General features: G+C 34.7%; 4 protein-coding genes across 5 annotated transcripts; 3 read left to right on the top strand and 1 right to left on the bottom strand.

Annotated features, from left to right (window-relative positions):
- The first annotated feature begins 1,309 nt into the window (after nt 1-1,309).
- On the top strand, nt 1,310-5,594 carry LOC131621825 (uncharacterized). The gene is made up of 3 exons (XM_058892864.1): nt 1,310-1,661; nt 1,751-1,793; nt 5,194-5,594. Exons 1-3 carry the CDS (start codon nt 1,392-1,394, stop codon nt 5,343-5,345), a joined length of 465 nt encoding a protein of 154 aa, XP_058748847.1. The 5' UTR covers nt 1,310-1,391; the 3' UTR covers nt 5,346-5,594.
- A 7,520-nt stretch (nt 5,595-13,114) lies between these two features.
- LOC131621786 (uncharacterized) lies at nt 13,115-13,552 on the top strand. Its single transcript, XM_058892827.1, has one exon. The coding sequence runs from the start codon at nt 13,115-13,117 to the stop codon at nt 13,550-13,552; it is 438 nt and encodes a 145-aa protein (XP_058748810.1).
- Nucleotides 13,553-14,480: 928 nt separating this feature from the next.
- LOC131621738 (mitochondrial import inner membrane translocase subunit TIM10-like) lies at nt 14,481-16,388 on the top strand. The gene is made up of 5 exons (XM_058892782.1): nt 14,481-14,685; nt 14,827-14,879; nt 15,121-15,159; nt 15,333-15,402; nt 15,938-16,388. The coding sequence occupies exons 1-5, from the start codon at nt 14,641-14,643 to the stop codon at nt 15,983-15,985; spliced, it is 255 nt and encodes an 84-aa protein (XP_058748765.1). The 5' UTR covers nt 14,481-14,640; the 3' UTR covers nt 15,986-16,388.
- Nucleotides 16,389-17,893: 1,505 nt separating this feature from the next.
- On the bottom strand, nt 17,894-22,699 carry LOC131621824 (uncharacterized). 2 transcript variants are annotated; one of them, XM_058892862.1, is made up of 3 exons: nt 22,536-22,699; nt 19,070-21,624; nt 17,894-18,956 (listed from the first exon to the last, which is right to left on the bottom strand). In XM_058892862.1, the coding sequence occupies exons 2-3, from the start codon at nt 21,482-21,484 to the stop codon at nt 18,657-18,659; spliced, it is 2,715 nt and encodes a 904-aa protein (XP_058748845.1). In that variant the 5' UTR covers nt 21,485-21,624; nt 22,536-22,699; the 3' UTR covers nt 17,894-18,656. The 2 variants fall into 2 exon arrangements, with proteins under 2 accessions (XP_058748845.1, XP_058748846.1); XM_058892863.1 differs by having other exon boundaries at nt 19,070-21,616.
- Between the last annotated feature and the right edge of the window lie 231 nt (nt 22,700-22,930).

Here is a 22,930-nt window from a genome sequence, read left to right as displayed (position 1 = left end):
TTCCTTGAGTCGTTGCTCTAAACTCAGCTTCAACACTACTTCTAGCAACCACTCCAAAATTTTCTTTAAAGCTTGGAGGGTAATCCATATACACTTCTTCCTCTAAATCATCATTGAAAAAGACATTTTTTTACATATAAGTTAGCAACAAGAAACAAGAGCAAAAGTCTCTGAATAATCTATATTATAGGTTTGAGTGAATCCTTTGGCAACCAACCGAACTATGTACCTTTCGATGGTTTGTTCATATGAGTGTCGGGAACAAAATAAAATATCCATATGAGTGACATGTAACATACTTGATTAGTTTAATAAAACTTTGCTTGTTTGTTCAGATTCGGCTACGCTATAGCTCAACCATTTGACAACACTAGTCCTTGGTGCAGACTTTTTACCAAGGCATCAAGCATTAAATTAACAACAACAACAAATTTGATTTCGAAAAGCTACGAACATACACAGCGAGTTTCTCCAGAATAGCCTGCAGGTAGTTTCTGAATACTGTAAAAATTAATCAGTAAATAGTAAACATGGTTATTATTTTAGTATTTTAATTGGAAAATAGGATTATTTTAAAAAAGCAAATCAAGTAATGTATCCCCTTTTTTTCACACTTATTTTTTTTAAAAATATTCTAATAAAAAGGTTTTTTTTTCTTCCTTACAATAACTCGTCGTTGTGATTAGGGGTGGAAATAGGCTAGGCTAGGCTTTAGAAGGCCTGAGCCTGGCCTACGATAAACTTAGAAGGCCTAAGCCTGGCCTAAGGTCTATCATAGGCTCGGTTTTTTGGCCTGGCCTGGCCTTTTTAAAAGCCTGGCCTGAAAGCCTATTTAAAAAACCTGTATCTCATTAAAGTTTTTAATTAATTTATATAATTTAAGAAGTCTTGTAGGTCGACCTATATATACATATATAAGTGGACCTATTTAACATTTGTTATATATATATAACGTAGTCTAGTTAGCTTTTTTTTTTCTCTAATATATATGCATACATGAACCAACTTATTTAATATATATATATATATATATATATATATATATATATATATATATATATATATATATATATATATATATATATATATATATATATATATATATATATATATATATATATATATATATATATATATATATATATATATAGGCCGGCCTATAAGGCTTCATAGGCTTTTTTAGTAGCCTAAGCCTGGCCTATTTAATGAAATAGGCTTTTAAAAAAGCTTAAGCCTGATCTATTTATTAAATAGGTCTGGCCTGGCCTAGGCCTATGTAGGCTGGGCCGTAGGCCCCTGTAGGCTGGCCTGGCCTATTCCCACCCCTAGTTGTGATTGTCTTCACTTCTTGGGCTATAGCCGCCGGAGAAAGGAAAAGAAATTCCGAAGCTATGTCGACTGCATTGGGCACCAGAGTTCACTCTCTTCGAAACTCTTCGTTACTCCGATTCCCCCTCAGTTTCATCAGAACCCTATCATCTTCCACTCCTTCTCCTTCTTCTGATGCCGCTTCCGCTACTGCTAAGAAATCCAAGCGAAGAAAGAAGAAAAACTTTTTCGAGGTGGCTCAGTTCTTACCTAGCTGGGGAATCGGATACCACATGGCCAAGACTCACTGGAAAGAAGTTTCTTACGAAATCACTAAACTCAATCTCTACAAGGTTCTCTTCCCGTTTCGTTTTCTCTTCATTTTTCTCTTCAGTTTTACGTTCTGGTTTTTTGTTGATTGGTTTTTGAATATTGTTTGCAGGATGGGAAACATGGCAAAGCTTGGGGCATTGCTCATAAAAATGGTTAGTTGTTAGTTTTTTTAGATGAGTTTATTTTTCTTGTTGTTCTGCCCATAAACTGTTTGATAAATGTCCTAAGTCAGCATTTTTTTTTAATGATTTTAATAGTTTTATGTGGTTGGTTAATTAGTCGTATTATATCCTACTATACCAAATTCAGTTGATAAGAACCTAGGTGAAGGGGCATTGTCTTGTTTTAAATTTGAATCACTACTCTCTTTTGAGCTTCTTTCATATAATGCATCAACCATCCTTCCTGATTTGGAACCTTGTGTACCAACTGACAAGAAGGAGTCCACAGATTCACTACCAGTATTGGCACTGTCTTGCTGAGAAGTCCTTTGAGAAGAAGAGTCAGAGTTTGAGCTTGATTCCTCTGGTTCATGAAGTTGGGTTTCAATTCAACCCTAGTTTTACGAGGCACAACATGACGTATCTTATGAGTTCCTCTCCTGTCTAAAACTGATTCATCTCTACGTTGATGGGAATTCACCTTAATCTCGTTGGATCTCTGGTCCAATAGAGTTGGCATTATTACCATCTGATGAGGCAGTGGCTTTTCTCTTCGGGCAACAGTAGGTGTAATTCTTCGTAAATTCTGTGTATGGGAAGATTCAGAATTCCTTTCCTTATGATTCAGATCAGGCTTAGACCAGCCTGCTATTGGAGATTTTCTGACCAAACTTTCCCTATTGGTTTGACTAGAAAACATGGAAGACTTCTTAGTAAGATCAGCTTGATTCAAAGGAACCCTCAAACCTTGAATACACTTACTTGCTTGATTCCCAAAGTGGGAATCACCACTAACTAACCTATTCAATGACTTGACTCTTTCTATCATGTCCATGTTTTGTAGTGAAGGTTGAATCCTAATAGTAGTCCCACTTCTTAATTCGTCTTCACCTGATACTAACTGTGTACTAATATGCGTTGGTATGTTAACGCTCTTTGCAGACTCTTCAAAGTATTAAATAAGCCACATCTTATTTTTATGTTTAAGGTAGTAGCCCAAAATCTGATTTATTTGATATACGATCCATATGGTCATTGGGTCACTTACCCAGACTTTTCAGAATGGTTTTTGGATTGTTTCTGAGGATATAAACATAGAATCATCGTGTGTACCCTCCACTTTATTGCTTTTTTAGGGTCTGGTTAATTTATGATAAGATGTGGGGCAATGGTTTTTTGCTATTGGTTTCTTTTCTTGAAGAAAGTAATTGTGTTCATTTCTGGTTCTGTTAGTATAAAATCTAGTGTATCTGTCATCAAATGTCAAAACCAAGAAATTTGTAATTAGTTTTTCTTTTAAGTCAGAAATTAAGTTTTCAGCTAAGCTTTTTGGTTTAAGAACAAATCTGGGATCCTTTCAATTTATTGATGTACTCTTGAAGGATGAAATATGTATTGCTAGCAAGGATTGTACTTTTGTTGTTATGCATGTTTGAGTTCAAGAAATTATTTTTTGTTGAACTTACTAGTTTAACAACTTTTATTCTCATAGGTCATAATACTATAGATAGGCTAACCAACCATAATACTAAGACAAAGAAAACTTTATAACTCAAATAGAACCTTATCTTTAGTAGGACTACTGACATATAAAAGATTGAAATTTCACCACAATTGAGCTTATTTTAAAATAGAGAAATTACCAAATCAATATATTAGTAGTTCTTCTGTAAATGTTATTATTGTAATTAAGAGGTTCTGATCCTAAATTTGACTTAGAATCTTACACAGAACTCTGAATTTCAGTGCTTTATTAGTATCCCAAACCAATGTATAGGATAAATTGAGTTACCCACCCTTCATCCCTTTTCTTCTTTTATTTTTGGGCTATAACACACTCTTCATCCATATCTTGTTTTATCAAAGTCTAAAGTTTGTAAACTTTTTTGGAATGAACGGATGATGTTGTGTTTTCCAATATAAGTGTTAAGGGGGATGCTGTTATGGCTCTTGTCTCTAATTCTTTTGAATTGCATTCAGTTAAAGTGTTCCATCTGATTTATTTGAAGTGTATGTCTGACTTTGACAACTCCAAATAGTTAAAAATTTGAACACTTTTTCAAACTTGAGAGAGCATCTGTGAACCCTACACTCTTCAAGAAAGATATTTTTAGCTATCAATCTGTTTACAGCACTATTGTTGAATGCAGTGCAGTTTTCCTTATTGCTAACCCTGTACCCTCAGATTGTGGTAGGAATGTAGGATTTTCACAAAATGATTAACCTTAACTGGTAAGTACTCAAACGATGTAGACAAAGGTCAACTTTTTTTAGTTATAGAAGTTCCAGCAGTGCAATGGCTAAAGGTTTGAGCAAAATGTCTTTATAGACCAACACTAATGATTAGCTCAATCAAAATAGGAAATAAAAAAGCCTTAAGCATGTACCCTTCAACATTGGCTGCTAGCATACACAGCAAAAAGAAGTTTATAATAGTATAACCACTATGTCTAGTACATAAGCCCACTCAACTCTGCTAATAAAATCCCATATCTCTATTTATATTACTAATTAAATCACATAGCTCAATGGATCACTGACTTTAAACCACGATGAACTCCCTGTCCAACAAACTTTTATATTATGACTTGATTGTAGACATAAAGTTGAACTCTGTATTCATGTAAAAAGCTATTGATAATTGAAAAACAAAGTGAATGATGCTACATTATAAGGGTTGTATTTGGGCTAACTATTTTGGTTCTATTCTACTTTTAGATAAAATCATTTTATTATGAAAGCCTCCTGTAAGTGGTATAGTTAGTAATAGCACAGCTGAAGTTGTCACATTCCAGCTTGACTTTAGGTTCGTTTCCTTCTAAGTTGGAAAAATCACCCACTCCCTGCAAATGATTAAAGATTTCAAAGTACAGAATCTACTCCGAAGCAGTTATGTACATTTGCTTAGATTTTCCTTTTGATCAAAGCAGTAGACTCTAACCTAGTAAATGATGATATAGTATGCTTCATCAATTCTAAGTGTGTAGTGTGTAAATGAAGATATTGCATATCAGTAGAGGTTTTCCATGCAAGTGTTATTATGGTTCTGTAATGCTTATATTTTTCATTATTTTCAATATTGAATTCACGTAGGAGCTTGAATATGCTCATGAATTTGAATGCTTTTATTCTTTGTTTGAGGTAAACTTCGTCTTTTTCAGTCGTGTTCCAAGTAAAATTTATATGATTGGTTAACTTTGCTTATATAACAATTGTATATGTGTTGCTTAGAAGCTTCACTATTCAATAAACTAGATGAAATTTGTTGTAGCAATAATATATAAAACATTATGTACCAAAAATAATAAAGTTTGCATTTTATGAGTACGGAAGCATTTTTCAGTACTATTCTCTGGCATGCTTTGATATCTGTTCATGTAAATTATTGCAGGTTTGCCTTTAGTAGATGCTCCCAAAAAAATTAGTGGAGTTCACAAGCGTTGCTGGAGGTACCTCCCAAATGTAGTAAAAGCATCAGAAACTTCACCAACCTTGACAAGTTCCACAGACAGTGACTTAAAAGTTGAAGCACAAGCAAGTTAATGCTTTGTAGTGACTCAGGGTTTGGATTTATGTTTTCGACATTATGCCTTGTGTTTTAGATTAGATTTTCAACTGGCATAGCTGTTTTTTTTACTATGTTAACATTTTGAGTCAATCAGGAAATATACCTTACGCATTCAAGTAAGGTTTATGTGCTTCTTCTTTCTTTAAATTTCTGATTAAATAACCTCTTGACATGAAACTTGCTTTGGGAGAGTGAGCTGAATGCATTTAATTCTTCTTTCTTGATATGTATGTCATTGGTCTCCTATCTTATATCTATCTATTATCTATTACTCCCTCCGTTCCTTTTTAAGTGTCATTTTAGCAAAAAAACTCTTCAACCAAGATAGTGGATTGTTAGAGTTACTTTTCCTATCATGCCCTTATTTATTTTTCTCTTTCTAAATAAATTCATTTATAGATTCTCTTTTTCCAATAACTAATTGAAAAATGTGAGGTGGAGTTATTGAAAAAATAAGGGTATAATTGACAAATTATAACATTAAATTATAAAACGACACTTAAATAGGAACAAAAAAATTCTTCTAAAACGACACTTAAAAAGGAACGGAGGGAGTATTATTAATTATTATTATATTACTATTATGTTAAGTAAAATGCTTCTTACTATATATAGCCGCCATTACCTACGAAACTCATGAACTACATGAGAAAAAAGTCCAGCTCCCTCTCTATTGTCTGCCATCTCCAAGAAATGTAAATTAGCTGATCAGATAGTAAAGCATTGGACTCATTCATCGACCAACTCATAGTTAATGGCTCTCTCCATCCCCACCATCCATTGCTCATCTCTATTCCTCCATAAGATTGCTTTGGGGTTGTGGTTTTAGATGTGATATGTGTATTTCGTTTCTGCAATTGTAGGAAATTAGTTTGAGAGATTGAACAAGATTGTAAGCTTAATTATGCACTAGCAATCTAAATATCCAATGATGCAGCTATCTAGAACTTCCCACCGTCCTATATGTGATTTTTCTGATTTATTTGATCATGCATAATTGAATCTAGATAATAAAGGGGAACAATAGTCAGGATGTTGTTTACACGAATTTTAATTTTAGAATAGAATTACTTTTTTTTTCCAAAGGATTTTATAGTAGTACTAGTCTAATACTCGCGCTTACTCACGGTTGCGATGAATCTAATAGAATGCAAGTGACATCTTACCCAAAGAAAAAAAATGTAATATGTAATATGATGTATAATAACATAATTAATAAGATTATATGTTGAATTTAATTGAAATGTATTGACAGTGTAAAGAAGTTTTAATTGAAATGTACTGTCAGTTAATCATAATCATTGATAAGTTAGTAATATTTGACTTTTATTTTATTTTTTTTAAATAATATAATTGAATGATTATGATGCATTGATGATATAATTTTTTTTACACTGATAGTGCATAAGAATTAAACTCTTAAGTGTTACTTAAAATTGTTTAGTTAAATGTACTTTTTATTTAATCTGTATTCACAAATACTAAACTTAGTCTAAGATTTTTAATTTTTTTTCGAGAATTTGTCAATCAACCGCTTTATCCACTCAAAGATTTCTTTGATTTTAGCTCTTATCAAATGGACTCTTCTGAACTCATTTTTTTCTCGATGAAACCTTCTTCTAGTAACTACATATATATACAAGTCATATCAAAATTTTAAAACTCATAAAATTTCTTCAACACATTTACACTAATTTGCTCAAATGAAACATCCAAATGTCTCTAACACTCTAATTCTAGTAATCTGATTCTTAAAAAAATCTCTAGCCGCAACACAAATGTTCCAGTTATCCTATAGATCAACGCCTAATTTCTCAGCCAATATATATATATATATATATATATATATATATATATATATATATATATATATATATATATATATATATATATATATATATATATATATATATATATATATATATATATATATATATATCATATGAGAATGACATATTTATATGAGAATATATATTTTGAGATTAATGATCGAACAATCATTTGTTGAAAGATCAGTATATCTGATAATATATTATTGATCAAATAATTTCAAATAAAAAAAAATAGAAAGTAGCATATTAGATAATATATTGTTGATAAATGACTTCAAATACAAGTTAGAGAGAGAGAATGAATTGTGATATTTAAAATTCAAAAACTGATTTATAAAAACATTTTAATTAAAATCTTATGTTACGATTAATAAATAAACACAAAAGCAACAATAGAATAATAGCAAAGAAAAAACAGACAGTGAAACAAGAAGCAACGACATAAAATAAATAACAGAAGATAAAAGATATAAAAATCTTATTAGAGATTTATCCTGATTCGTCCAAAACCACTTGACCTACTTCAATTTTCAAAAACTTTTTCTCCTACCATTTCCACTAAAACAACATTGAGCTTTTATGCAAGAACATCCCAAACAATCTTTAGAAATAACTTGAGCTTATGCACATCATCAACAAAAAAAACCTTTCACAAATAATCAAAGTTTTTAAATAGGCTCAGTTCAATAATTTTCACCCATATTTTTTTTAAATTTTTAGCTTGCAACCTTTAAAACAATTACAAGGAGATCACAAGAGAAATACACCCTTGCATAAATAATTATAACACAAAAACAATACAACATAACTCTTAGATGAAACTATTTACTCTCTTGCCATTAAGACAATCTAGTGAAAACAAACTTTTTAAGGAATGGGAGAAAAAAATGATATTAGAGAGTTTCTATTTAGAAAACTGAAGTGTTTTAAAATGAGGAGAAGCATCTTTTATATAGGAAAACATATGGCTTAAAAAAATAAAATTATCCATGGGCTTTTTAAGTTTTGATCGATTAAAATTATGTATTAAACGATTAACCAAGGCAAAATAGAAAAATTTGATTTCGACGTCACTTAATCAATTACCAACATCCTTAATCGATTATGAGACATTACACTTTTGATTGAATAGATTAGAAAGACCTCTTAATCTATCAACCAATGTATTTACTTTTCTAATTGATTGAACTAACTTATAACCAGTTAAGCACTTGCCTTGATTATTTTAAGAAGTTTTATCAAAAGAGAAATGAAGCTTGAAATACTTTTGTCTGAGTGGAATTGTCTTAGTACCTCAAGGCTCAAGATTTACTCTTGTTCCATTTACAATTAATTGGACAAAACTAAAACACTGAACACAGGATCAGACAAGCTTTCACACTTCATAAATTCATAATTTCAACTTCATTTGCTTGATTCAACATTGTATATCACTTTCAATTGGAACTTGAAATGTTTGGCAAATGAGGCTTGTGATATCGCTTTCTTATTCAATTGTCATCACCAAAAACCATTTGAAGAGATGTCGTCAAGAACCCTTGAAAGAGTTTCTACCAAGAGCCTAGAAAAGTTATCATGATTTATTTTTTGTTCATATGTATGTATGAAGAATCATTGTAAAGAACCATTGAAATAGTTTTCATCATAAAAACCAAAATTATTTGACGATATTACCTACACATCATATAGAACCACACTCTCTCTCTTTTTATGATGACAACACATTAGGGAGATGGAAAAACAAAAAGAGATAGATAAACAAAATAGAATGGTTTAACTCCCTTTCATATATAAAGAGAGTATACTCTACTCCACATGAGAGTATACTTTTTCTCCTCTGGAATTATAAAAAAGGTGAGAAACAAAACAATAAACACATGTACCACATATATCACATACTTGCAAACATAACTTTTACTCCATAGTCAATCACTTGATTTGTTAGAAAGGTAACTTGCTTGGATACCTGACGAAGAGTTTCAGTGTTGTTTTGCAGTAACCTCTTGTTGTCTTGCGTGCTTGTAATGATTGAGGTCCACAAATTTTATTTTGAAAGAGTGTAAGGAATCTCAAAGTCAAAAGCTTCCATATTTATTAGCTCATTCTCTAAGATCTCATAGTTCTCTCTAATTTGTATATACTTTAGTGGTTCCTTTTAATGATTGTATTGGTTGAATATAAGTGTTCCCCTTTTAAGTTGGCTCTATCATAATACAAAAAATGTGTGATCAAAGACCCTTTTCTGGAATATCAGAGGGGTGGCAAACAAAGCTTCGAGGCTAGCCCTCAGAAGATTGATTCAAAAGCACACTCCTGATTTAGTGTTTATTGCTGAGCCTTGGATGAACTTTGAGAAATTCCCTCAAAGATGGCTCCAAAGGTTTGATTTAAAATTCTTTGATTCTAATCATAGGCATGATCTCTTACCAAACATTTGGTGTTTTTGCAGGAATTCTCTAAATCCTGTGACTGTTTTCAAGGATGACCAACACATTTCCTTTACTTTAAATATTGCTAACACTAACTTTGGCTTCTCTGTTGTTTATGCTTCCACAAGCTATATTCAGAGAAGGATTTTATGGAACAAGCTTAGTGTGGCTTCTCCTGGAACCCCTTGGTGCTTCACAGGGGATTTCAATGCCATTATCAGCAATGAGGAATATAAAGGAAGCTGTAGCCCTGCCAAAACTCCAATGCCTGACTTTTTCCACTGGTCTGACTCTAATCAGTTCATCCATTTACCAACTGTTGGGAACAAATTCACTTGGAGCAATGGTAGAAGAGGCACCCAATTAACTGAAAAAAGACTTGATAGAGTTGTGTGTACTTTAGATTTTCTTGATGCTTGTAGCTCTGTTGTTTGTAATACTCTCATTAAGTTGAGATCTGATCACTATCCTATATTATTAACTTGTGATTTTGAGAAAATTGGCTATGTTTCTCAATTCAAATTCATGAAGATGTGGACTCTTGATGAGTCCTGCCATAATCTCATCAAAGACACTTGGAATACTAACATTGTTGGCTGCCCTTTATACATTCTTGAGAGGAAACTTAGAATTCTCAAGTCCAGACGCAAGGACTGGAACAAGAGCAGTTTTGGAGATGTGAAGGCTAAAGTTTTAGAGGCTGAAAGAAAGCTTACTTTGTTGCAGGTGGAAATTTCCAGAATTGGTTACTCTGACACCCTTCAGTCTCAGGAAGTTATGGCTCAGCACAATTTAGACATGGCCTTAAATTTAGAAAAGGAATTATGGAAGGAAAAGGCCAGGATTCAATGGAATACTGAAAGGGACAGGAACACAAAGTTCTTTCACACTTATGCTAGGATTAGGAGGAAGACAAATAAAATCTCTTCTCTTACTATCAATGATTCTATAGTTACTGATAGACTTCTTATGGAAACTCATATTGTTAATCACTTTCAAAATCTCTTTAACAACAATGTTGCAGTGCAGGATAATGATTTGATCCAAGAGGTCATCCCTAATCTTGTCTCTGATCAGGCCAACACCATTCTTACTATGATTCCAAATGAAGATGAGATTAAAAATGCAGTGCTTAGTCTGAAATCCGATTCTGCTCCAGGGCCAGATGGATTTGGTGGCATTTTCTTCAGTTCTATTGGGATATCATAAAATCTGATGTGACTAATGGTGTGCTTCAATTCTTCTTGCAGGGTTGGATTCCTAACAACAACAATGCTAATACCATTGTCCTTATCCCAAAGATCACTGAGGCAGCTTCAATATCTGACTACAGACCTATTGCCCTGGCAAACTACAAATTCAAGATCATTTCTAAAAATCTTGCTGACAGGCTTGCTTCTCTTCTTCCCAATTTAATCTCTAAACATCAGAATGGCTTCATCTCTGGTAGGAATATTAGAAATAGCATCTGCCTTACATCTAAAGCTATAAATCTCTTAAACAATAAGAGTTTTAGTGGAAATGTGGCTTTGAAAATCGACATTTCCAAGGCCTTTGACACCATTAGTTGGCCCTTCATCATAAAAACTCTTAAATGCTTTGGCTTTAATGACATTTTTTGTAATTGGATTTCTGTTATTTTAAATTCAGCCACCATGTCCATAGGCATTAATGGGAGGCCAGCTGGATACTTTAGGTGCTCCAATGGGGTTAGACAAGGTGACCCCTTGTCTCCCTTGCTTTTCTGCCTTGCTGAAGAAGTGCTCAGCAGAAGTCTTTCTAGACTTGTTCTTAATGGAAGTATTAATCTTGTGAAAGCTTCTAGGAACTGTTTTTTGGAGTCTCATACTATGTTTGCTGATGATGTGATGATTTTCTGCAGAGGAGATCATAAGTTCTTAAATGCTATTGCTTCCTTACTTGACTCTTATGCCTCTTGTTCTGGGAAATTTTGTAATAAATCCAAGTCTCTCATTTATGCTGGGGGAATGTACTCTACTAGACATAAAGCTCTTGCTGATATTGTTGGTTTCAAAATAGCTTATCCTCCTTTTATCTACCTGGGGGTTCCAATTTTTGTAGGCAAACCTAAGGCTATTCATTTTCAAATGTTTGCAGATAGAGTTAGACTTAAGCTGGCTACATGGAAGGCTCACCTCCTCACCATGGCTGGAAGAGTTCAACTAGTTAAAGCTGTGATTCTTAGCATGTTGGTGCACTGCATCTCTATTTATTGCTGGCCTATTAGCATCATCAAAGATGTGGAAAGATGGATGAGGAACTTTATTTGGAGTGATGATATAGACAATAGAAAATTGGTAACTGTGAAGTGGAAAACTTGTTGCAAGAGCATTAAAGAGGGTGGCCTTGGAATAAAATCTTTAAGAGGATTCAATGAGGCTACTAACTTGCATCTTTGCTGGAGCTTTTTGAGTGAGCACAACCATTGGGCCACGGTTCTGGCTGGCAGAATAAAAATGAATAAAGGCATCATCACTTATTCTATAAAGTCTTCTTTATGGAACAGTTTCAAAGGTTTGTACTCATTTGTCATGGAAAACAGCCAATGGATCATAGGAGAGGGCAAAAGAGTGAATTTTTGGTTAGATAATTGGCTTGGAGAACCTCTGGTCAAAAAATTTAACATTCCTCCCATTTACCATGGTCACCTAACTACCAAAGTCAGTGACTGGCTTATCAATGGCAATTGGAAAATTCCTGACAACATTCTTGCTGCTTACCCTAGCTTAATGCCTCTCATTTGAAAGTTTATCCTTTGATTTTCAACTCTGAGGATTCTTTTGTCTGGACCAATTCTGAGGATGGCAGGTTATCCATAAAGTCTGCTTATGATTTCTTCATCAAGCCTTTGGTGCCCGCTGCTTTGCCTGGCTTCCCTTGGGATAATGCCATTCCTCCTTCTCATTCTATTTTGGTTTGGAGGTATCTTCACGAAAAAATCCCCATTGATGATAACTTAATTTCTCGTGGCTGCTCCCTCCCCTCCATGTGCTCTTTATGCAAGAAGGATTATGAAACTGCTCAACATGTCTTCTTTGACTGCGAATTCTCTCTTCATCTCTGGAATTGGATTTCTTCTTTGATTGGCAGCCGGACTGTGCTCAGCATAGAGGATTGTTTGACAGTCCTTAAGGATTCTTGGTCTCCTCAATCTATGATCATTATCTCAGCCTGCTTCACTTCTCTGTTTCACCACATCTGGAAGTCTAGAAACCTTGCTCGTTTTGAGGACAAGACTATTCATTGGGATAGCCTTAAACCTTGTGTGTTGTCCCAGGTCAAAATCATTGGCAGCTCTAAAACGAAAAGATCAAACTCTGATATGAGGAGCTTTAGTGTCATTAAAGCCTTTGGCATTGATGTGAACCCGAGGCTGCCTAGGAGATGTTTGGAGGTGTTTTGGTCCCCTCCCCCGGTGGTATGGATTAAGCGTAATGTTGATGGCCTTCTAAAGGTTCCCCTATGATCAGTTCCTGTGGTGGCATATTCAGAGATGATAAAGCTAGGCATTTGGGAAGTTTTTGCGCTTATCTCCATGTTGGGAGTGTTGTTTCTGCAGAGCTGCTTGCAGCAATCATGGCAATAGAGAAGGCTAGAGATAATGGTTGGAACAAATTGTGGCTTGAAATAGATTGCCTCTTCGTGGTCAAGGCTTTTTCGAAGGTGGATATGGTTCCTTGGCATTTAAAGACTCGTTGGAGTTCTTGCTGTGCTTTCACTCTTCAAATTGATTTTGTTGTTTCGCATACCTATCGCGAGGCAAATTTTTGTGCTGACATATTAGCTAACATGGGATACAACACCAAGAATTTCACTTGGTTTGATAGTCTTCATCAAGATCTTTCCAAGGACTTTTTGCTTGACAAACAAGGCATTCCTAGATTTAGGCTTTGTACTTAATGGACCTTGTGTTTGTCTTTTGTCTTTTGTCCTTGACTCTTGTAATTTTTCTCTTTTAATGAAATCCTTTTTTGTTTAAAAAAAAAGTGTGATCAAACCCTGATATGATAACTATGCACTAGTCCCTCTTTTGCATTCCAACATATGTTAAATTACTTTATTTTCTCAATGTTTTAATATTTGGGTCAGCATGGTTGGATTTCCTTGTGAATAACACATGAGATACTATACGGAGAATGTAAAGATAAGATGCTTTCATATACCTCACATTGAGGGGAAGTCTATGACCTTCACATTGAGGGGAAGTCTATGACCTCCAATTCAAGGTCCAAGCCTAATCGAGCGTGCATGTCTTCATGACTGTTGGAGCATTCACCCCACGTGTCTCACGAAGTGCACGTGGTCAACACACTAATGGGAAATTCGGTCATCCCTTTCCGAACCCTACGGTCAGATCATCCAGGACGTGAGTCACTTGCTGACTCTGCCCTACCGCGTAGGATTCTGGCATTTCCTATTTCTGGGCCTCCAATGATCCAGCCCAAAATAGGGAATCTTGCCCAATATCAATCTTATTCTTGTACTTGTGCTCCTTTGCTCTCTTTCTTACTTTGACATCGGAGTACCTTGCAGGTACCACCCCGTTCACAGAGTCCAACAGCTTGCAGATGATCCATTCTTATAGATTGTATTCAATTAGACTTCAAAGTTTTCTTTGTTGAAACAATAATGATACTGATGTTGATAAAATATTCAAAATAGCAATTAATATCGAAACACGTGGAGGAGAATAGTGATTACAACATTTGATAAAATTAAACTCATCTTAGATATTGCTAATTAAATTTTAGCTAAGCAGGTTTTAATAATTACTAGAAATTTATGTAAAATTAAAAGTAAATAAAAAAAACTCAAAAAAAAAGTGTGCCTCATAGAAATCTACCACGCCGTCAAGTTGTAGTGTTATACACACACCTCCAAAAACCCTAAATCATATACACCACCGAATCGAAAGTTTCAGGGTTTAATTCTGCATCGTCTCCTCTGCATTTCGATCATCTCCGTCATCTCAACTCTTCTACTCTACAATGGCCGCAAGCGGAATCCCCCCTACTGCTCTCGATAAAGAACAGGCAGGTATTCTTTTCCCTTTCTCCGATTCATTTTTCTGATTTCATTCCAAGTTTGATTTTTTATTGTTGGGTATTATTTTTATTATTCCTTGCTTGAGTTTTTTTTGATGTGTTTGAATAATTGGTTTGGTAATTGGGCAGATATTTGGAATGGCTGAAAAAGAGATGGAGTATAGAGTCGAATTGTTCAACAAGTAGGGTTCCTTCAACTTCTCTTATCACACCAATTGCATTACCCCTTTTTCATTTTTGAAGAAATTAGATATTTTTGTATATAACATATATGAATTAGAATTTGGTAATTTGGTACAAACTAAATTATTTACATTTATTTTGTTATGTTTTTGCTGTGTGATTTCTGTAACAAGTATAATGAAATTTTGTTATTGGCATAGTAATTGATTTGGCTTTTTTTTTTTTTTTTTTACTATTCAGGATGACCCAGACCTGTTTCAACAAGTGTGTTGACAATAAGTAAGAAAAAGCTCTTTTTTTTTTCTTTCTGTTTCAGCTAGTGTTTTAAGAAATTGTTATGTTTGATATGTTTTGAAGGTCTTCTGGTGAAATTGGAGACTGGTTTCTTGTTCATTTGAAGGTTTATCTGTTGTGAATTATATAATGATATGTTTGTTGTGTTATGTTCTCAGGTACAAGGAGTCTGAGCTAAATATGGGTGAAAATAGTTGCATTGATCGCTGTGTTTCCAAATACTGGCATGTAAGATGTTACTTCATGTCTTCTTTTGGATTGAATGTGTCACTAGCAAGTTTATGTGTGTGTGTGTGTGTGTGTCTATTTCAGCTATTTTAGTAGTAAGACTATCTTCTTTTTTTTTATTATTTGCAAATCCAGGAATTGATTGTTCGTTTCTAATGCTAAAATAGTTTCTCAGATGTTTAAGAATGCAATCTTAGTTCGGTTTACTTTCTGTTAAAAAATGTGTGCTCTTTTTGGAATTTCTACTATTTATTGCCTTAATTGTATGATACAATGCAAAGCAATAGATCATAGAAGTTGTGATCTGAATATGGTTTTTGAAGATGCAATTAGTTGGTTTTATCATCTGTTAAATAGTATGCTCTTTAATTTTACTATATAGTGCCTCGATAGTGTGATACAATGCAAAGAAAATGAATCACAAAAGTTCTGATAATCTGAATATGGTTTTTACATATGAATTCATGGAAACTGCACATGTTAACAACCATAATCATTATCTTGTTTCTAAAGTTGGGTTTTTTGGTTTTGCCAGGTGACTAATCTAATTGGTCAGCTGCTTGGTACCGGGAAGCCTCAATGATCGCAGTGTATTATATCGGTGTTCTATTTTGCGGTTTGATTTGCCTGAGCTAGGACTGCAATATTAGTAGTTGCAGCCTGAGGAGATTTAATATTTTGCAAGATCTTTATTTTTTCCATGACTAAGTTGAGGTCAAGCTATTTTATTAAGAAAGAGTTTGAATACTTATGAGCTTGATGTAGCTCACACAAAACTCTAGAATAATTTACTCAGTTAATTTAGTTCATTCTTCATTTATAATTTGACTCTTCAAGTTTTACCCTCAGTTTATGTTATTCTGTCAACAAATTGTTCTTGACTACATTATCTTGCTACCTAGATGCCCTTTATCTCTATATGATTCTTTAATAAACATAAATAAGACAGACGAAGGCAATACAACAAAGAACCCCATATACACGATTATGTCAATACCAGTATAATTTTGAATTGCTGAATATAACAATACGTGTTAGTGATGTATTGATGTTAGCATCTTCAATCTGATGTATTGATGTCAATATCTTCAATCTAAAGCGACAGTGTTATATAACACATTGATACACTCAACAATATGAGTTAGTGATGTATTGATGTCTATAGCTTCCACCTGAGTGCTACATATGTAAAAAGGAATTCAATAAAGAAACACAAACGAACTAGGAATTGGTGTGGATTTCCCCAAACACACTTGTTGAAACCCTTCAACTCAAGGGTGACAAAATGGGTCCGGTTCATTGGACATGTCAGTTTTGTCCGCATTTTTCTGCAGGGCCGGCTAAGAGTTTAGGCTCGCAACCTCTAATATGTCCGTCCTGTTCTATTTTTTTTCAGGTTTTTACATAAAATTTTACTTTTTTAACTCTAAAAGATGCAAAGGCCGCTGGCATTTTCCGCCTCGCCCTCACTTTTTGCAAAGCAGATTAATGTTTTAGACCCACACCCTTAGTTATGTCTGTCCCGTCCTACCCCGTTTGCCATCCCTTATACAAAACATATCAAACATCAACTTGAGTGCCTCTACTCGCTCACTCATGCAAAAACTATGAAGCATAGACATAGACCCCGATACCATGTTGATATTACTACGTCAACACCAATATATTTTGGAATTGTTGAATGTTACAATATGTGTATTAGTGATCTATTAATGTCTTTATCTTCAAAAGTGACAATGCTAGAAAAATTTGGAGAAGCACAAACTGGTGTGATTGAGGCCACTCAAACTTGTTGAAATGTTTCACATAAACGAACACGTGATCTACAGTTTTTTCTATGTAGACAACATTAGGAGTCTCCTCACCGTGTTCTAGTATAATTTGTCGGGTGAAAAATTTTAACGTGGCAGTTTTTAGTTTGTCTTTGTCCAAGCCAAACTCAGTGAAACCACCCCAATTCTCCTTAGCCTTGTTTCTATCATCTATACCGATAAATGGATCAACATTAAAGAAAAAGAGGCCTATATTTTACCAACTCTATTACAATAATATATGTAACTCAAGCGTCATTATATATTTTTATAACTAAATGAAAAAATTTGAGGCCTTTTTTAGGTCTAAACTTTTGAGGCCTAAAGCCCTAGCTTTAGTAGCTTGGCCCTTGGGCCGGCCCTGAAGAGACCCCGTAAAAATATATTAACACCCCAGATTTTAAAAATATATTTTCGAAGAATTTAATAGGAATACACCGTCAGTGAATTATAGCCGTCAAATTTTAAGTTATGTTTGACTTTTATTTTAATTATATATAAAATAATAATTATGAATAGTTGGGATGGACTGGTTACACTTTTTATATTGATAGTGCATAACCATTAATCTCATTTTCGAATGCACCTCAAACATAAAAATTACTCTCATTTTTTAACAATGCCATAATTTTATGACTAATTTTATTTTAAAAATACATTTTCAAAATGTCTTAAAATGATAAGTAGTGTGTTCAGAGATGCATTTTCGAAATCTAAATGACATTTTTTAAATTTCGTCAAGTGTTTTTTTTAAGATTCATTAAGAAATTCCCTTAAACAAAACTTTGAGTTTGAAAATTTCAATAGTAAAAAATTGTTTTTTCATTGGCCCATTTAGTTCGAATTTAGAGATAAGATCAACATGATCTAAAAAGTCATGAAAATTAGATTTTATATTGGAAGGCAAACAGCATAAACAGAATTTTGAGCAACGAGCTCCCATTGCTGAAAATGCACAGTAGATTACTACAAGACCTCTTTTTATCTTCTTGTTCTTTCTAGTTATCACCTATATATCTTCGTTACATAAATTGTTAATTTGTTATGGTCTTTTAAAAAAACAAACCATTTTTTATTTTATCCATTATTAAAAGAGGTTTAATAGTACACTTGTATCACATTACCTCAAGCTGGCATATTGAATGGGGTTACCTATCCACTCAATGAATAGGCTCTAAATACATTATTTTCTCAATGGTCAACCATGCCAACGGGACAAATATGAAATACCAAAAGATAAACTGCAACTTATTGCTATTCACAATTCAATTGGTTGTTAGTAGACAATGATGTTCTATGATTGTTATGAACTTGCAAGGCTTTTCACCTATGCAGCAGATATGAAGAATAGCATACTACTGTCAAAAAACAATTATTTGCTGGTTACCCGCTTTGTGCACTTAATGACAAGGAGACGCAAGAAATGATTTTACTCCATAAAGTTTAGACCCTTCCAGCAGGAGAGATTGGAGGATAAGCAACATAATTTGCAGGAATGCCCTCAAATTTACTATGATCCTTTGAATCATCTGTTTGAATCAATTGTGATTGCCTCCTATTTGTTCCCTCAATGGAGTTTCTTGATCCAGAAAGTTCACAAGGGAGCTTGCCATCCAACATTGCTATGCAGATTGAAAACGCTTGCAAGGGTGAAAGCGATGAACCAAAAGCTACTGAATATGCTCCCGCTTCAAAATTTGAAAAACTGAAAACAGGACGGCTATCTTGACATTGGTCATTTCCCTGTATTAAGCATTCATGGTAAAAAACTTTAGTAATCAATTATCTATAGGCTAACCAACTAAAGATTAATCTGGAATATGATAACAGACTTAAATTAATCAATGGAGAAATACCTGGAAGAAAAGCTCATATTGATCTGCAAAATAAGCTTCCGATCTTCTTGATTTTCTGCACATTTGATTATTGTTTGCAAGAATTTTTAGTTTACAAGCCAAATCCCAACCACCACAATCACAGGATCCACCAGTTTTCCAGCGCTCAATCAGCGATGAAGGTCCACCATCACTTGGAAGACTATGAACCCCACTTGGAAGCACCACTGTCAGCTGTAATAGATCTTGACATTCATTCTGGGAACTGTTTTGATGCGCATAATTGACAGCTTTAGGTGATTTGACAGCTATCGCAGCAAGCTCGTCATTTGGCTGATAGTCAGTCACCTGAGCATCTCCTTGCTTTAGCTTTACAGAAAACAAAACAAACTCTTTTGTGGTAGACTCCACACGACTCTGACTATTTGAATCATCATAGTGCATATCGGAAAGCTTCATTTGGGCAATGACCTGGCGAATATAATCGGGACCTTTGCTTTTTTCGCTGTGATTCGTCCGACTACCATTCTTCTTTTTAATCTCCTTAAAGGTGAAAAAAGTATAGATACAGTTGCATTCATCTTTTTTTAAGACAGTGGATCTCTTCACAGTGGCAGCGAGAATGTTGCTATTGTTGCCAGCAGCAAATGTAAAAAGGGGCTGACCATTCTTCATGGAAATCCTCAGTATAGATTGAGATGTTGATGGCATATGCGCCTCTTCACTCGACGATTCCACAGTGTTAGCTGTGGAACAACCAAACCTCTCGTCTTTGTCCAATTCTTTTGCTGGCAGTATAGTGGAACATGTCCCATTCCCTGACCTACAGTTCTTATTTGTTGACACTGTCTCTTTTTGAAATAAATTCATGGAGTGATGGCAGTTTGCTGCCTTTGGTTTCAGCAGTGGATCAAGTAATCTCCTTAAAGGGCTGGACCTGCCTTTACTTGCAGCACTTGATTTGTTCCCAGAAATGTTTGACCCATCACTGCCTCTTGCATTTTCTGAATCTTTTTGAGATAGCTCCACAGAATGATGGCAGTTTGCTGCCTTTGGTTTCACTAGTGGATCAAGGAATCTCCTCAAAGGGCTGGCCCTGCTTCTGCTGGAACTTCTAGGTTTATCACTACCTGGAATGTTTGAGCTAGCATTACCTCTCACATTTTCTGAACTAGTTTTATGCGTCGCTATGGAGCTCTGGTGTGGCACATGAGCAACCTCCTTACAACCAGAAACTTTATTTGTGAATCCCATGCTGAAGCTTAATCGGCGAAAAGGGGAAGAGCTTCTTGGTTTTTCAGGAGTTACTTTATGATCGGTAATTACTTTCTGTTCTGCTTCTCTAGGAGGCTCATTTGCAGATGAAGATCCAGCAATGCTGGGTTTCCTTTCCTCAGCCTTTCTAGATCTGCCTGGGCTCATTCCCATTCTGCCCGGTAAAGGTGCTGAAAAGGTAGAAACAGGAATTTTGAATTTTTCTGAATCTAAGGAACTGGACCGTGACTCTTTAGGCTGAGAACGACTTTGACTAAGTTCATCTAGCAAAGAACGTGATTTTGAAACATCGCAACTCATATATGTACAGGAAGGTTCCTTGGGATTTACTGAATTTGTTTTTCGACTATGGCTTCCTAACTTCTGATCGAAGGTTGTTCGCATATCAGAAGCTCCACAATGATTGTTTTTTTGAGGAATGTCTCTAGGTATAATAAGAACAATTGGTTTGCTTTTCCCAAGCATATCATGTGCAGTAATATCACCATTTTGTTCTCTAGGTAAATTCTCCTTTTTCTTTTCCATTTGATCATCTCGTGTGCTCATTTCCAACCTATCACATCCTTTCAGTATACTAGTAGAATGGTTTCGGGAAAGATGATCAACAGTCCGAACATTTTTTCTCTGTATGTCAAAACTATGGCTACCTCTAAGATTCAGACGATTTCCAATATTTTCTGCAGAGGACTTAACAGCAATAGAACTATCTTGCTTTGTAGAAGCAATAAAGTGAGATCGCACTGACGGAGGGATTATCCTTTGCTGAGGAGACCAATTCAGGCCCCTTTTAGAATTACCAGATAATTCCTCTGAGCGAATAGAAGACGATGTATTACTGGAAGATGTCGAGCTCTGACTACTCCTGTGGGGTACATGTTTATGACTGTACTGCCAATGTTCTAGACTGGCCCAATCAAGGACCCCAACATTCAAAACTTTCTCAGGGACTTTTTCTCCCCTCTCCAAATAACCTGGTAAACTTGACATGTGCATAACAAGCTCATCTTCATCATTTTCCCTTCTACGGGTTGTTTGCTTTTGTGGATTTGGTAGTTGTTTTAAATAACCGTCCGCCTCATTTTTGGTAGTCTCGTTATTAAGATCAGCATACGACAGAGATGACTTCTCTGGTTTGAACCCATCACTAAGTTTATTACTCATGCTGGTGGATAGCTTTCAGGCTTCAGTTCTAACCCGAGATCAATTGGATAAACATTCCAAGCACCTCCTTCGAAAATACCTTTCTGCCTCAAAGAAATTTCCCTCGCGAAAATATCACCGCTTTTTTTCCAGCTGCACAACTGAATTACAGTTACAAATCAAACTTCCAAAAACAAAGATTTCATATACAGAGTTATCACATATAAACAAATATATCTTCTATTAATCACATTATACATATACAGAACAAATAATAGTATTATCTATTAAGTAATGTCGACCTAATCGTAATAATAGCCGGGGGTTAGATTAATGGGACCAACTACAAAATCATATTAAAGAGAAAGTAAACCTGCAATTACCCTAATTTGATCGGCCGCAGCAACAAACGAGAAAATCCAATCCAGTTAAACTCAATGAAACCAGTAAGTATAGTGGCGAGAATTTACAAAACTGAATTTTATTCAGTAAAAAAAGCATAATCATAAGCCTTTAGGGTAAAAATTGTATCACAAAACTCAAATGTAAGCAGAATCAAGCATGTAAGCAGAATTAGAAATTTCATTAATCATATTGTTGGTAATACATAGTTTGATCATTCATGGAGCCTTTTTACTTTGAATGGGTGTTCCTGATAAATCTCATAACAAGAATTATCACAAAAATTAAAACTTTACGTTGTATTATTATGAATTAATGCAAAAAATAAAGAAAAAGAAAAGGTCAAAACTAAAATCACATAAGCAAAATTTTCGGAAGCTTAAAAACAAACGCAATTTCAAAAAATCAATTAACAATAATTTACATCATCATCATCATGCAACTGAAACAACAATAACAAAAAAATTGCAAAAAATAACGGAACGGTCTCAACGGCATTTACATTTACACTGGAATCTCAAAAAAACGGAAAAATAAGGCCTTGTTTGGATTTTTCTAAAAAGCACTTTTTCTTGAAAATCTTACTGATCGATTGATGTGAATTCTAGAATTGAGCATTGGATTAGAAGATGAATCTAAATGCGAAAGCTTGAAGGCATAGAATGGTTACCGGAGAAGCGAGAAATGGAAGGAAAGAGTGTCGGTGCCGTCGTTTGTTGGAAAACGACGTCGTAACAGAGTGAAGTGTGAAACGAGCAAAACACCAAAACGCAAACGCGGCAATGTCGTCTTCGAGTGTTACTATTTCTGAGTACTGTAACTGTGCCTGCTATGAAGTGTGAAGAGTCAATGAAGGTTGGTTTTGTGGGGCCTACTGTTTTCATCCAACGGTTGGAATTAGGGGTAGATGATATGATCCTACGATGACAATTTCTTGGGCTTTATGCGTTGGTGGGCTTTATGGGCCCGTTTGTGTGAATCTGGGCTGTTATTGGGCCTGTTGTCGTTTTGTGGGTTCTTTTTGGTCATCGTTGTGTTCAGATTCTGAACACAAAGAAACAACTA

This window comes from Vicia villosa, unplaced genomic scaffold, assembly GCF_029867415.1.
Source record: "Vicia villosa cultivar HV-30 ecotype Madison, WI unplaced genomic scaffold, Vvil1.0 ctg.000011F_1_1, whole genome shotgun sequence".
Lineage (NCBI taxonomy): Eukaryota > Viridiplantae > Streptophyta > Magnoliopsida > Fabales > Fabaceae > Vicia > Vicia villosa.
This window is presented reverse-complemented; position numbering and strand designations above follow the sequence as displayed.